Source organism: Tamandua tetradactyla, chromosome 5 (genome assembly GCF_023851605.1).
Source record: "Tamandua tetradactyla isolate mTamTet1 chromosome 5, mTamTet1.pri, whole genome shotgun sequence".
NCBI classification, from domain to species: Eukaryota; Metazoa; Chordata; class Mammalia; order Pilosa; family Myrmecophagidae; genus Tamandua; species Tamandua tetradactyla.
In genome coordinates this window covers 114,243,435-114,258,415 of record NC_135331.1, presented here as the reverse complement: position 1 = coordinate 114,258,415, position 14,981 = coordinate 114,243,435, and the positions used below count along the sequence as shown (strand labels likewise).

The 14,981-nt window shown below is 35.6% G+C and overlaps 1 protein-coding gene across 3 annotated transcripts in view; it reads left to right on the top strand.

Annotated features, from left to right (window-relative positions):
• Nucleotides 1-14,981, top strand: part of HMGCLL1 (3-hydroxy-3-methylglutaryl-CoA lyase like 1) — a 152,380-nt gene that overhangs the window by 100,212 nt on the left and 37,187 nt on the right. Inside the window, exons 8-9 of one of the 3 annotated variants that reach the window (XM_077159238.1) lie at nt 3,351-3,407; nt 4,456-4,610. The exons of the other annotated variants lie outside the window; for them this stretch is intronic. Of the exons in view, the coding sequence (XP_077015353.1) occupies nt 3,351-3,407; nt 4,456-4,470 (72 nt within the window). The 3' untranslated portion in view covers nt 4,471-4,610. Of the gene's footprint in view, nt 1-3,350; nt 3,408-4,455; nt 4,611-14,981 lie in introns of those variants that run through there. 3 annotated transcript variants of the gene reach the window in all.

The window sequence follows — 14,981 nt, the reverse complement described above, 5'->3', positions numbered from 1 at the left end:
TCCCAGGTCCCTTATGAAAACACATCTTCTCTTGGGCATCATATTAGTGTTTGGACCTAGGAATTCCCACATTTACTAGGATAGTAATGTCCCCTGTTCCCTAGGGAACTGTTTTCCTCATAGTCCTTGGAACGTCATTGTATGTTCTACAGCCATCAATTCCTTTCCCCAGGCAGCACAATTTGACTGCTCTACCAAAGCATTCAGGGCAAGTTCTGGGACAGCAGGTCCTAGGGCCAACAGACAGATTGGATCAGACAAGTATGCTCCTACTACGTCCATGAAGTTTACTCTGCTCCCTCTAGAACAGAACCAGGACTAGGGTTCCACACTGGGTGTGCAGGCCAGCTCCATGCTGAGCTGGTGAGGGGTGGGAAAGGGGTCTGTTGTAGGGCACCAAGTGACCCTATCATTTTCAGATAGCCTTTTTCTTAATTTGGTGCTTGACCTGTTATTGCAGTCCTTTAAATGTTTTCTGGAGCTTTGAGAAAGATGTTTCTGCCAGGTCTTACTGGTTGTTCAAAGCTTCTGTGGGAGAACGGAGTCCTGAAGCATCTTATTCTGCCATCTTGAAGGTGATTCTTTAAATGACTAAAATATGTTCGTTTTTAAATAATTTTGAAAATATAGAAATGCACAAAGAAGAAAATTTAACACTTATAATCTCACCATGTGGGGGAATTATTAGTATTTAATAGTATACCAATTTTCATTCTAATGTGTGTGTGTATGTGTGTGTGTGTGTGTGTGTGTGTGTGTGTGTGTTTGTGTATGAGAGAGAGAATGCTCTACATGCTTGCATATTTATGTTAGGGCTATAGAAATCATGAAGTTCAAGTTTATTTTGTTCAATATGCTATGAATAACATTCTCATCATTAAGATTTCTGTGCACATGGTTTTTAAACTGAAACTACTCACCACTGAATGTGTGTCTTTAAGTGTGTATCTTAATTTAACTAATTCCACTTTGGGTTGAGAGCATTTGGTTTATTTTTTGCTATTGAAATACAAGTTTGATGAACATTGTTAAGAGTTTTTGCACACTTACATTAGTTTAGAAGTTATGGAGAAAATGGCCAAAATGTTTGAAAGACTTTTAAAACAATGTCCATTGTCTTCTGAAAGGATATTTCCAGTCTATACACTCATTAGATTTGTATAATATTGCTCACCAATATTATGTATAATATATAGTATAATCCTAGTATAATTCTCACCAATACTAGATATTATAATTTAAAACGTAAGCCAATTTGATATGTATTTTTGTATATATATATGTATATTATTTTAATAATAATTGCTAGTGAGATTGAGTCCCTGATTCTATAGGATTAAGTGTTCCAAGAAGGAGAAGTTGAACAACTGTGAAAAATCCTAAATGGGTTAAGTAAAATGAGGACTAAGGATTACCATATTATCTTTCTTTTTTTGCCTCAGATGAGACTCATGATTACATACCTTTTCTTTGGCTTCAATTCTTGCTTTAAAATCTTTAATCCAGTTGGATTTTATTTATATTCAAGGTTCAATACAGTAATTTATTTTCATATAAACATTATTATCCATTTATTACATTATCCATTTTCCCCTCAAAATAGAGAATATTCAGCTTTGACCCATATTATGTTTTTATATTCTTGAGTCTATCACGCGAATGTCTATTCTATGAAAACAGTAGCAGATATCTATTGAAATTTTATATTTTGTTTTGCCAAAATTATCTTATTTTGTCCTCACAACTTTTACAATGAAATTCCTTTTTTTTTCAATGAGGCAAATGAGAAGGTAAATGGCCCAAAGTTTCCTATTTCATATGAAGTAGAATTAGAATTCAAACCCAGTTCATCTTGTCTCATCCCTTTGACCTTTTATTTTGTGTCAGTACCACACTTCTTTTTAATGTGGCTTTATATTGCTTTAAGTCTGCTATGATGTCAACTCTTTATTAGTCTTCTTATCAAACCATTCTTGGTTATTTTTATGTATTTATTTTTTCTAATTAAACATTTTTGAATAAATCTCTGCAAAACCCCATTCTAAAATATCCATTACATTAAATACGTAGATGAATTTAAAGAGATTATCTTCTCACCCAAGAAATTTGTGTTTCTTTTTTCATTTATTTAGGTTATTACTTAAATGCAAAATGAAATTTGCTAATGTTCTTTTAGTTAAATGCCTATGAATTTAGATTTCTTCCATGGCTAAAAATTCTGTTTTTCTTTCTGATTTTGAACTGTGTCTTGCTGTTCAATCAATCTCTCTTTCTCTCATCATTCAGAATTCATGAATCTCCCCAAGTTTCATTTCCTCATTAAAGAAGAATGTTTCTTCAAATTTCTCAGACTGTTCTTATATTTATTGTGTTTTAAAATTTTAAACTTGCTTATATTAAATGCTTAAAAGTATTGAGCAATTTCTAGGGGAGAAACTTCCTTATAGGATAGGGAAAATATATATATTTTTTCTCTTTGGCATAGGCAGACAGTGGGAATCAAACCCAGGTCTCCAGCATGGCAGGCAAGATCTCTGCCTGTTGAGCCACCATGGCCCACCTGTGAAAAAATATTTTTATGACATTGATTTCCTGAGGTTAAAAAAAAGAGTTGAAATCATTCCATTCTACATATGCAATCAGTAGAATGATTTCTAAATGTTGGGTTAATTCCTTTTTTTTTCTTTAATTAATAAAAAAAAAAGACAAAAAAAAAAGAGTTGAAGTGTGAAGAGGATGCTTTGAGGATTAGATATCTTTTACTTTAATCTTCTAGGAACCACGAATAACTAAACAATGCTCATATTTTCTTAGTCAAAAATGTTTTCAGTTCAGTAAACATTCTTAAAGAAACATTTGCTCCAGTAACTAAAACTCACTGTTTTCAGTTGAATGTCCAAACTAAAAGAATACAGTTTCCTTTTTGTAAGGAAAAAAAAAATGATACTTATTTTTCTACATAGACATTTTGGATCCCTTCCTCTTAAAAATGCACAAGACCTCATAATTAGCAGACTTTAGAGTGAAAAATATTAGTACACATTTCAGCTGTAATAAGACCAACAGAGTTATTTTTAAAGTATGTCTGTATCAGAATTCACTAAAAATAAAATATTGAAAAGAAAGATATTTATCACTAAGATATAACTTCAATAAAGGAATGAAGGCAACTTCTAATTGTACCCTAGTTCATTGTTGTCTCGTTTGCCTACAATGCAAAAGAACACAGAACTCCTCAGAAATTAGAGGTCCCCGATAAGTTTGAAATCATGTTAATTGAAAGTAACTGTAATTTAAAAATGTTAAGATGCTTGCAATGTGGTGATAGTGTATGTTTGCTTATTTAAAAGAAGGTGTCTTACTGTAGGATGAGGACATGGGAAGTATGCTCCTGCTTGAAATTACAGGTGAGTGAGTTATTATGTGTGTTCAGGTGGGAAGATGTGACGAAATTATGAAAAATTGGAAATGAAACCATAATTCCTTTAAAGAATTTTTATATGTGCATGATATTACATGTGTACAATATTATATGTGCATGCCAGTATGTGTTAAAAATGGAATAAAGAGTGGTGGGGAAGCAGGTGATGAGGTGTCTCACTTGGGCATTTGTTATGAAGTGTGTAATTGAAAAGATAACATTGGTAAGGAAATATCTTAAGACAAATATGTATATTGTTTTCCTTATCAATTTTTTTTAATGGACCAGGACAACATGTTGAGATACCAAAACAATAAACCACTATAATTTGAGCTAATTAGCTTAGGAAATTGAGGTTTGTACTACACAAGAAAATTTATCAACACATCAACAAGCAAAATATTAAATAATGTTTCATTGTCTCAATAGGTACTGAGAAGCCATTCGATTCCCTTCAGTTTTGGTGCACAATGTTAGTTATCTACATATAGATAAACAGATTGATAGAAAGAGATTAATTGATGGCTTACATTCCTAAATTATGAGAATTCACATGAAAATCCTTGACTTCAAATATGTTGTGGATTCTAATGGCAATAATTTATCAAAGCAAGTTCATATTCTTCCAGGACTAGAACTAAGTTGCAAGTAGCTCCTTGAAACCAAATGATTCTCTAAGATCCTTTATCTGGCTTGACTCTTAGAAACCATTGGATTTTCTCCCCCCTGTAGGCATTTGAGTTTTAGAAACCTGGTCTAAATTTTTGAAGGAAGAGATGGCGATAGGAATGGGGAATGGGAAATTGTCAAACAGTTTTCTGGGCTCCTTAGTATCCAGGGTACAGATAAAAGAAACTGTCATTTTTGGTAAGTAGAGGAGTTCTGGATTAGACAGGTAGTAGAGGTAAGGATGATTTAAGAATTGGAGGTTATAATTAATCCTGTTGAACTGTAATGAGATAAAGTGAGTGAAAACAATAGGTGTACATGTGTACATTTGTAATTATCTTTCTGTATATACTTTCCATCTTCAGGTTTCCACAAACTGAAGTGTTTTGTCTTCTGTTTTTCACTTGAAAATGAAAATCAAATGCCAACAAATGAGTTTCTACCTTGTACTGACTTTCCATTCCAAAATGAAAGTGAAAAACACGTTGGCATAAAAATGAAAATAAAAAAGGGATGAGTACATGAGGGTCACTTGTGGTTACATTAACAAAAAAAGAGTAGAATAGGAATTTCAGGGGATTGTAATTCCATTTTCCATAAAAATGGTTCAAGAGATTTATTCTGCCCAGATTTTATTAGGACTTCATATTTCAAGTAAGCCAAACCCTAAACTTTTGGACCTATCTCAGCACATGTTATAATGCAAACACATAGGCAGCACCAAAATACAAGCATGAAGTAAGGAAGTGTGTTACTTATATGTGTTTAAAGTGTCTTCATGTGCTTTACCTAAGAAAAATAGTCCTTATAAAATTGTTCTCAGTGGGTACTAGACGGACAGTCATGGCTCCCATGAAGAATGTGGAAATATTAGGAAAGTTCTTTCCTGTTGCACAGCAGGTGATCCATAGCTGAAGCCCAAGCCCAGGGAGGACGTTCCCTGCATCCTAAACTTGGTTTCTTCAGCTATGAAATGTGAGTACCTTCTGGTCTCTGAGATACACCTTTCGGCTATGACTTTGGGCAATATCAAAGCGCCTAAGGTTTCACATAGTTTAATTCACTGTGAGCCCTAAAGAGATGAATTAAGAGGTACAAGGACACTTCAGAGCCATAGTCTTCCTCTTTGAATTTAGTCAAAGAGATTCGAGTGGAGAAAAAGTTTCAAAGGAAGATGTCCTCACAGCATGTTGAAGTGACATCCTCAGTCAGAACAGTCGCATGTGAGACTAGCCTGAAGAAGAATTAGTTTAATAGTAATCACTTAAATAAGATGTTCACTTTAAATGCAAATTTTGACTGTTTCAGCATGTAAGACAAGTTGACTGTCCTTTAATGGTCCCTCATGAATGCCTTTCTGTTTTGCTATATCACTGAAAAACTAAGCAAATATATAGTACATCTCTGATTTCAACCCATATGCATCTTTGTTTCTAGACGTCCTCTAAATATTTTCATCTTTTAAAAACTAATTTTTGAATTAAACACACTACTTTCGCAATAAATTTAGAGTTATTTTAAAAACACATATTTATTGTTTTAAACTCATTCACCCAAAGAGAAAGAAGCTACTGCTCTTAAATGTATAAGATGCTCTTTACCAAACCTGACAGATCGAACTTGTAAGCTCATTCAGGCATGCTCTTTTATTTTATTTGCTCTTTCACTTTTCTAAAACCTATGGAAGTTCGCATTTCTTTCTCTATAAACATCTATAAGATGTTTCTTTATTAATTTTCTGTGAAACCTTGAATTGCTAAATGAAATGCTTTACTTCATCTTGTTTTTGATACCCTACACAAAGTTGAGAAGATAGTTGGAATGAAAAAAGAACATTATGGATGTAAACTTAGGAGAAAAGATAAATTCCTAGAATGATACAGATTCTTATAAATGAAATAAAAGAAGGAAAAGAACCTCATTCAGTCAGTAGAATATGTTTTCTCACAATGAAAACATCAGGCCCAGCTCTTTTTATAGATGAGTTATATTGATCATAAAAATAGCAGCTAATTCTTGTGTCACACAAATGCTTTCAGAGAATATTAAAATACAGAGTATGCCCATTTCATTTTATGAGTAATACTCTTGGTTCACACATCAGATAAGGGCAATATATGAAACACAATTATGGCCCCTTTCGCTCGTGAATATTCATGCCAAATCCCAAACAAAATATTAGCAAATCAACTCTAGTAATATATAAAAACATAGCACATCACAAGGAAGTTTGTTTTATTACAGGAATTCAAGTTTGGTTCAATATTAGAAAAATTTATTAGGCATTGATTATCTCATGCATGCAGAAGTACTTTGGTAAAACTTAATGTCCCTTCAGAATAACAAGGAAACTCCTAGCACACTAAATAAAGAAGAAAACTTCCTTAAACTTATGGAGGATAGCTATGAACAAAACGAGGTTGAAGAGTATGAAGAAAAGGAAGAAAAGCAGGCAAATGAGTGAGAGTGAGAGAGATTAGAAAGGATACAAAGAAGCTTTGGGGTGACGTGTATACGCTCATTGCCCTGATGTGGTCTGTAGTCAAATTGCACAATGTAAATATATGCGGTTGTATCAATAAAGATGTTTTTAAGAAAATAAGATGAAAAAATAATGAAAAAAATAAATATAGAAAATATCAAGGAAAAAAAAAAAAGGAAGAAAGCAATCATACAACGGAGAAAACCCACAATGCCAAAAGTTATTTTGAAAATGGTAACAGAACTGATTAAGTCATTACACTGTTGGTAGGTTTGATGACTGATTACATCTCTTTAATTGTGATTGGTTTGTTGAGGTCTCCTATTTCTTCTCGAGTCAGTTTAGGTTTTTTTATGTGTTTCTAGGAAGTTGTCCATTTCATCTTAGTTGTCTACTTTTCTGGCATACAGGTGTTCTTAGTAAGCTCGTATGGTCTTTATTTCTTCAGGGTCAGTGGTAATGCCCACCCCCTCTCATTTATATTTTGCTTATTTGCAGCTTCTCTCTTTTCATCTTTGCCAGTCTAGTTAAGGGTTTGTCAACTTTATTGATCGCAGAAATCCAACTTTTGATATTATTGATTCTATTTTTTATTCTCCATCTCATTAATTTCTGCTGTAATCTTTGTTATTTCTTTCCTTCTGCTTGCTTTGGGATTAATTTACTGTTCTTTCTCCAGTTTTTCCAGTTGTCCAATTAGGTCATTGATTTTAGTCTTTTCTTCCTTTTTAATGTAGGCATTTAGGGGCATACATTTCCCTCTCAGCACTGCCTTCACTCCCATAAGTTTTGATATGTTGTGTTCTCATATTCATTCATCTCAAGATATTTACTGATTTATCCTGCAATTTTTTCTTTGGCCCACTGATTGTTTAAGAGTGTGTTGTTTAACCTCCATATATTTTGTGTTTTCTGGTTTTCTATATTGATTTCCAGTTTCATCCCATTATGGTCAGAGAAAGTGCTGTGTATAATTTCAATCTTTTTAAGTTTATTAAGACCTGTTTTGTGACCCAGCATGTGGTCAATCCTGGAGAATGATCCATGAGCACTTGAGAAGAATTATATCCTGCTGTTTTGGGGTGTAATGCTCTATATGTCTGTTAGGTCAAGTTTATTTATCATATTATTTAAGTCTTCCGTTTTTTCTATATTAAGCCTTTGTTTAGATGTTCTATCCATTGGAGTGAGCGGTGTGTTGAATTCTCCTGCTATTATTATAGGGTAATTTATTAATCCCTTTATTTTTGCCAGTGTCTGACTTAGGTACTTTTGAGGGTCCTTGATAAGAACGGTAGATATTTATGATTGCTATTTCTTCTTGGTGAATTGCTCCTTTTATTAATATCTATTTTGTCCCTCTTTAGCTCTTATAAAATTCTTGCATTAAAGTCTATTTTGTCCAATATTAGTATAGCTACCCCTGCTTTAAAAATTTTTTTTTGGTTACTACTTACATAGAATATCTTTTTCCATCCTTTCACTTTTAATCTATTTCTATCTTTGGGTTTATTTATATGCTTGTAAATAGAATATAAATGGATCATATATTTTTAATCCATTCTGCTAGTATGTGTCTTTTGATTGGAAGTTAACCATTAACATTCAAAATTATTTACTATAAAGGCAGTCGTTAATTCAACCATCTTTTCATTTTGCTTTTATTTGTCAGATCTATTCTCTCTTTTTAATCCTGTGAGTTACCCTTACTAATGCTCTTCAATTCTGTATCCTCCTTCAGTCTTTTCTTTTCAACCCACAACTCCCTCTTTTGTAGTTCTTGTAGAGCCAATTTCTAATTAATGAACTCTCTCAGCTTCTGTTTATCTGTGACTATTTTAAACTCTCCCTCATATTTGAAAGGCAGCTTTTCTGGATAGAAAACTCTTGGCGGGCAATTTTTGTCTTTTATTATCTTAAATATATTGTAACACTTCTTGCCTTCTTGCCTCCATGGTGTCTGATGAGAAATCAACACCTGGTTTTATTTGGCTTCCCTTGTATGCATTGATTCACTTTTCTCTTGCTGCTTTCAGATTTTTTCTCCTTCTCTGCAGCATTTGACATTCTGATTAATATGTATCTTGGAGTGCATTTATTTGGATCTGTTCTGTTTGGAGTTTTGTTGAGCCTCTTGGATTTGCAAATTTATGTCATTTATAAGGATTGGGAAATTTTCAGGCATTGTTTCTTTGAATTTTCTTCCTGCCTTTTTTCCCTTCTTTTCTCCTTCTGGGACACCCATGATGCATAAGTTTGTGCACTTTCTATTGTCAGTCAGTTCCCTGAGATCTTGCTCAAGTTTTTCCATTTTTTTTCTCTATTTGTTGAATTTGGTTGATCTCTCTTCTAGCTCACTGAGTCTGTCTTTCGCCTTTTCAAATCTGCTGTCATGTGTCTCCAGTATATTTTTTATTTCATCTACAGTGTCTTTTATTTCCATAAATGCCTGTTATTTTTCTATGTATTCTTTCAGATTCTTCTTTATGCTCTTCTGGTGTCTTAATATCCTTTATGTCTTTTTACACATTTTCCATGATTTCTTTGAATTGATTTTGGAGATTTGTTTGCACATCTTTGATTAGTTGTTCCAGATTCTGTGTCTCCTCCAAACTTTTTAGTTTATTCCTTTGACAGAGCCATTTCTTCTTGAGTTTTAGTATGCCTTGTGATATTTTTGCTGATACCTGGTTGTCATTATTTTCATGGATCTATTCTGAAGGTCGGTTTCTCTCTCTTGTTTAGAATTTAGTTGTTGCCTTGTATTGGAGCACTGCTTTGCCAGTTGGGTTGTCAGTATTTCTTGGCCAAAACGGTGCTGGGTACCCATTCAGGGGTGTAAACCAGCTCCATTGGGCCTGGGATAGGGTCTGGCAAGGCTTTGAAAAATTCTGCAGTTTTCACCTGTAATTTCCAGCCTGCCAGCAGATAGAGCTATTCAGTCACTTAATCAGTCTCATAAGCTGTTTGCCTCCTAGAGCAGGGCAGGGCTGAAACCACCAGGTTCCCGTGCACTTACTTTGCCAGCCAAAATCTGGCTCAGTGTGGGGTGTATCACCACTTTACTTGCAGCATAGGCCTGCCCCAGCTGTCCCAGTCTGCAGCCACGCCCTACACAAGGACTGGGCCTCCCACAGCTGTTTTTTTCAAAGGTAGAGAATGGATACCAGGACCCAGTGCTGGAAACAGTCTCTGTCCACATTTTTTCAAACACTTTTTGACATTGTCCTCCACTGATGTGGGCTTTGAAATGTCCTCTTTTGTTACCTGGGTCCCCAAACAGCTGATTCAGACAGCTTCTGTTCGGCTACCTGCTACTTGGGGGAAAACATTCTGTAATTCCCTCCATAAGCCTCCATTTTGGAAGCTTCTTCTTGTTGCCCTTTGATATTCCACCTTCCCCAGTGCCTTAAGACCTGCTGTGGGTCTGTCCTTGTGGGCTTGGGTCTCTGTGCCTGGATATAGGTGGGGATCTTTCTTACTGCTGCGAAAGAATTCTAGTCTGTCTCTGTGGGAGGTGGGAGGGCCCCCTGCTGCTGCCTCTGGGATGGAGCTGTGTGGGACAGAGTAAGGGGGAGATGGGGGACCAGGCAGTCCCCCAAGTTTTGTACCTGGTATTTTTTTCTTTCTCTGATTCAGCATAGGTGGGTTCCTTCTCCAGTCTACACCTTCCATCAGAGTTCTGAACAAGTGAGAAGGGTCCTTTTTTTCACTGAATTTCTGGGTAGAGGTTTTCAGTAGCTCTTTGTTGCTATGTTGATGATGTCATCCACCAGATAGGGCTTCAAGGGGGTTCCAAACCTGTTCTGCCCCCTCCAGAGCCTGTTAGGATGCTGACTTTCATCTCTTCCATAGTTGTGAGGCTGTTTGCAAGATTACTACAGAGCTACAGAATAGGTCAAGTGAAAACGTGACAAAGCTTACAGTTCACACTGATATTCAGGTATTCTTTCCTAAACTAATACTTCTTGGATTGTTGCAAACATTTATTTAATTTCCAAATTTATGAACAAGCTGGGCTTTACAGTTCTTGCTGGTGTTTTTGTTGCACATTTTCAGATGTCCTTGCCCCATCATTGCAGAAAATGGAGTCTTCAAAACATGCTTTTTAATGACTATGTAATTTATATAACATTTAACTTATTTACTTATTTATTCGCCCATCATGTGGTATTCTATCTCTTCCAATTCTTTCTTGCTATAATTTTTAAAAAGGCTTAAAACACAAAGGTAGGAAATTCATAAGATGCGCCAGAGACAGCTTTTGCTGTTGAGGCCCCATTGTTTAGTTAGATGCAATCATGCTGGTCTTGTGGTTTTCACCCTACCAATTCATTTTCCTGGTTCCAGGAAAATTCCATTCCAGGTTGATTACAACCCTACATTGACATTACGATAAAGAAAAATCACATCCCAGTTTAGTTCATGATAACCTAAATAAAAATTTTCAAGTAGAAATCAGTGACATATTAAAAGACTAATCCAGCATGGGCAGTGGTGGCTCAGTGGCAGAGTTCTCGCCTGCCATGCCGGCGACCTGGGTTCGATTCCCAGTGCCTGCCCATGCCCCTCCCCCCCAAAAAAAGACTAATCCATTTTAACTAACCAAATGGAGCTTCATTTCAGAAACTCAGCTAGATATTCTAAAATCAATTAGTGTAATTCATCAGATTAATAAAGAGGAAAGATCTTACAATTATCTCAAAATATGCAGAAAAATCTTGAAATAATGGATAATATTTCAGAATTAATTGTGTACCCATTTGAAATATTAGTCCCTGGTATCTTTATTTGGAAACAGGTTCTGTTTGTTAAGCTGTTGGAATGCGATATACCAGAACTGGAACAATTTTTAAAAAGGGAATTTAATAAGTTACAAATTTCAAGTTCTAAGGCCATAAATATGTCCTAACTAAGGCATACAGAGAAAGATACCTTGGCTCACAGAAGGGTGATCTGGGAAGGCATGTGACTGGTGTCCTGGTTCCGTGGCTTCCAGTTTCTGATGTCAGTGGTTTCCTCATTAAGCATCTGCGGGCATTCACTTAGCTGCCCAGGTCCAAACTCTGGGTTTCATCTTTTAGCTTAGCATCTGCTAGGGCTGGAGATTTCTTACCTTCAAATTCTGGCTATTTCTGTGAGTCCTTGCTTAGCACCCTGGCTGTTTTGTCTCGATCTCCAAATGTCTACATAAGTTCTGCCTGTCAACTCTGAGCGCTCTCCAAAATATTTCCTCTTTTAAAGAATTCCAGTGAACTATTCAAGAACCACCTTGAATGGCTGGAGTCGCATTTTATCTAATTAAAAAGTCACACCCAGAGTGCATGGGAAGTTCAGTGGTAGAATGCTTACTTTCCATGTGGGAGACCTGGGTTGGATTTCCGGACCATGCACCCAAAACCAAAAACAAAAGTCACACCCACAATTGGATATGCCACACCTCCATGGTGATAATCTAATCAAAAGTTTCTGCCATGCAGTATTAAAAAATCAGGATTAAAAGAAATGGCTGCTCTGTCAAGATTGGGTCAGGATTAAAGCATGGCTTCTTTGGGGTACAAAATAGATTCAAACTTGCACAGTATCTTTCCAGCTGCAGTCAAGTTAAGATGAGGTCATGCTGAATTGGAGTGGGCCCTAATTCAATAGGGTTGATCCTTATTGAAAGAGCAGATGCAACAGACACGCAGAGTGTCGACACCATGTGGAGAGATGGAGGCAGAGGAGCATCATGCAGCTATAAGACACAGAATGACAGGAATTGCTGGCCACCACCAGAAGTTTGGGAGAGGCCAGGAAAAATCCTTCCCTAGAGTCACTGAAGAGAGAATGGACCTGCCAAAACCGTGATTTCCGCCTTCTAACTCTAGAACTGTGAGAGAATAAATTTCTACTGTTTTAAGCCACCACGTTTGTGGAGCAGCAGTTCTAGGACCCTGATACAGTTAGCAAACCAGGAATTTTCATTTCTGATAATATATATCTTCAGAGAGCCTTTAGTAAAATTATATCAATGGTACACTATTCCAAGATTTCCTACTGAGATGGAGCATAAAGCAAAGATATCTATTCAATATTTTAATTGAGGCGCTAGCCAGTGTAATAAGGAAAAATAGAGAAATATAAGGGATACAAATTAGAAAGGATGAAATAAAACTATTGTTTCAGATGCCATAATTGTATATTCTAAATTCCCAAATAGCTTTCAGATAAACTATCAATTATTAAAATTGATAAATGCATGTAGCAGGATAGCAGAATTTGAGCACAGCATGCAAATATCAATGGTATTTCTATATATGCTAATAAAAATTCCTTACAAAACTATGTAACAAATTACCAATTGCAATATCCTCAAGAGACCAAGAAGCAGCCCAAAAATTAAAAAAAAAAGGAATGCAATAGTGCTTTGAAAAAAGAACATAATACTACAGAGAGAAGATTAAAGAATTTAAATAAATTTTGGTATTTATTGTGTCTGATGGGAAATTCAATAATGTACAAGTATCAGTTTTCATCAATTTGATCTTTAGCTTTAATGCAATCCCCAGAAGGATTTTTTTGTTGGTGGAAATTTTCAAGTATATTCTAAAATAAATGTGAGAGTGAAAATGGTTTAAAATATTCAAAGCCATCTTGAGGAGGATGTTCAAATCTCAGGAACTTACACTAGGTCACTATAAAGCTACAGTAAATAAAACACCACAGGACCAATATAAGGATAAGTATATGGACTGCAAGGACACAATAGAAAACCGAGGAAGAGATTCAAATATATAAAGTCACCTGGTTTGTAACAAAGGTATCAATACCATTCAGTGGGAAAAGCATGATTTTTCTGCATATAAATGGGTGCTAGTTCAGTTGGATGCTCATATGGGGGTGATGGGGAGGAGAATCCTAAATGTTAACTTGCACAATATAAAATCAATTCTTGGTGGGTGGTGTGCTAGTTTGAAAGGATTATGTGCCCTAGAAAAGCCATGTTTCCATCCTGATCCATCACATGGAGGTGGCCGTTTCTTCTAATCCCTACTCAATACTGTAGTTTGGATGCTTGATTAGATTATCTCTACGGAGATGAGATGTGGCTCCCCCAATGTGGGTATTAACCTTTGATTAGATGGAGATGTGACCACTCATTTCAGGTGGGTCTTGATTAGTTTACTGGAATCCTTTAAAAGGAAACGTTTTGGAGAGAGAGCAAGAGAGCCACAAGAACCATGAGAAGCCCACTCAGCCAGGACCCTTGGAGATGAAGAAGGGAAATGCCCCTGGGGGAGCTTCATGAAAGAAGAAGCCTAGAGAGAAAGGTAGCAGATGTCTCCATGTTCATGTACCTTTCCAGTTGAGAGAAACCCTGAATTTCATCAGCCTTTCTTGAGTAAAGGTAACACTTGTCCGTGCCTTAATATGGACATTTTTATAGACTTGCTTTAATTAGGATATTTTCATGTCCTCAGAACTATAAACTAGCAACTTAATAAATTCCACTATTTAAAAGCCATTCCGTTTCTGGTATATTGCATTCTGGCAGCTAGTAAACTAGAACAGATGGTAAGTCTAAATATGAAAGTAAATAAGGAGAGAAAATGTTTTGCATTTACTTTAGTAAATATTTAACAGATTTATGTAAAACAGGAAAAGGACAAAAAAGATAAAGATTGATAAAGAGCTATGTTAAACTTAGAATTTGCTGCTCATACGTGTAAAGATACATTATGAACTTCCAGTTTCAGCTCCATTATATAAACAGCTCAGAAGTAATCGCTCCTATCCTTAAAAAAAAAAAAAAGTGGACAAATGGAAAATCAAGGACTTTTCTCGGACCCATGAGAGTACTGAGGTTCCAGGACAAATATCAACCCGAATCTTCAGAGACAGGCAAATCCAGAGATAGGTGAGATTTTCTTACCTGGAACAGAAGCTGCTGGAGTGATGCACTAGTAGGAACACTTAAATGGTAATGTTGGCAAATTGCTGTAACCTCAGTATGGTATTTGCATACAGTGAGAGTCTGTATAGGCATAATAAGGAATGATCTATGTGCAATCACACTGACTGATCTAAAAGATCTAATAATAAGTGGAGAAAAGCAAATTGTTGAAGAAGACCTATAATAAGATTCCAGTTACATGTAACATTCAAAAAAAAAAACATAAAATTAGTGATCATGATATATTGTAGCACTACAAAAAACAAAAAAGGAGAGAATGATTTGTGGAATTTTCTGGGGTGGGGGGGCAGGAGAGGACAGCACCAACAGGGAGCTTCAAATATATTGGTAATGCCCTATTTAAACTTTTGGTTTTCAGTAGATATACTTTTTGCATTAACAATAACACAAAACCAAAGTTAAAGAAAAAGAATGGCATATGTCATTACGACCATGTTTGGACTTTTGGCTAT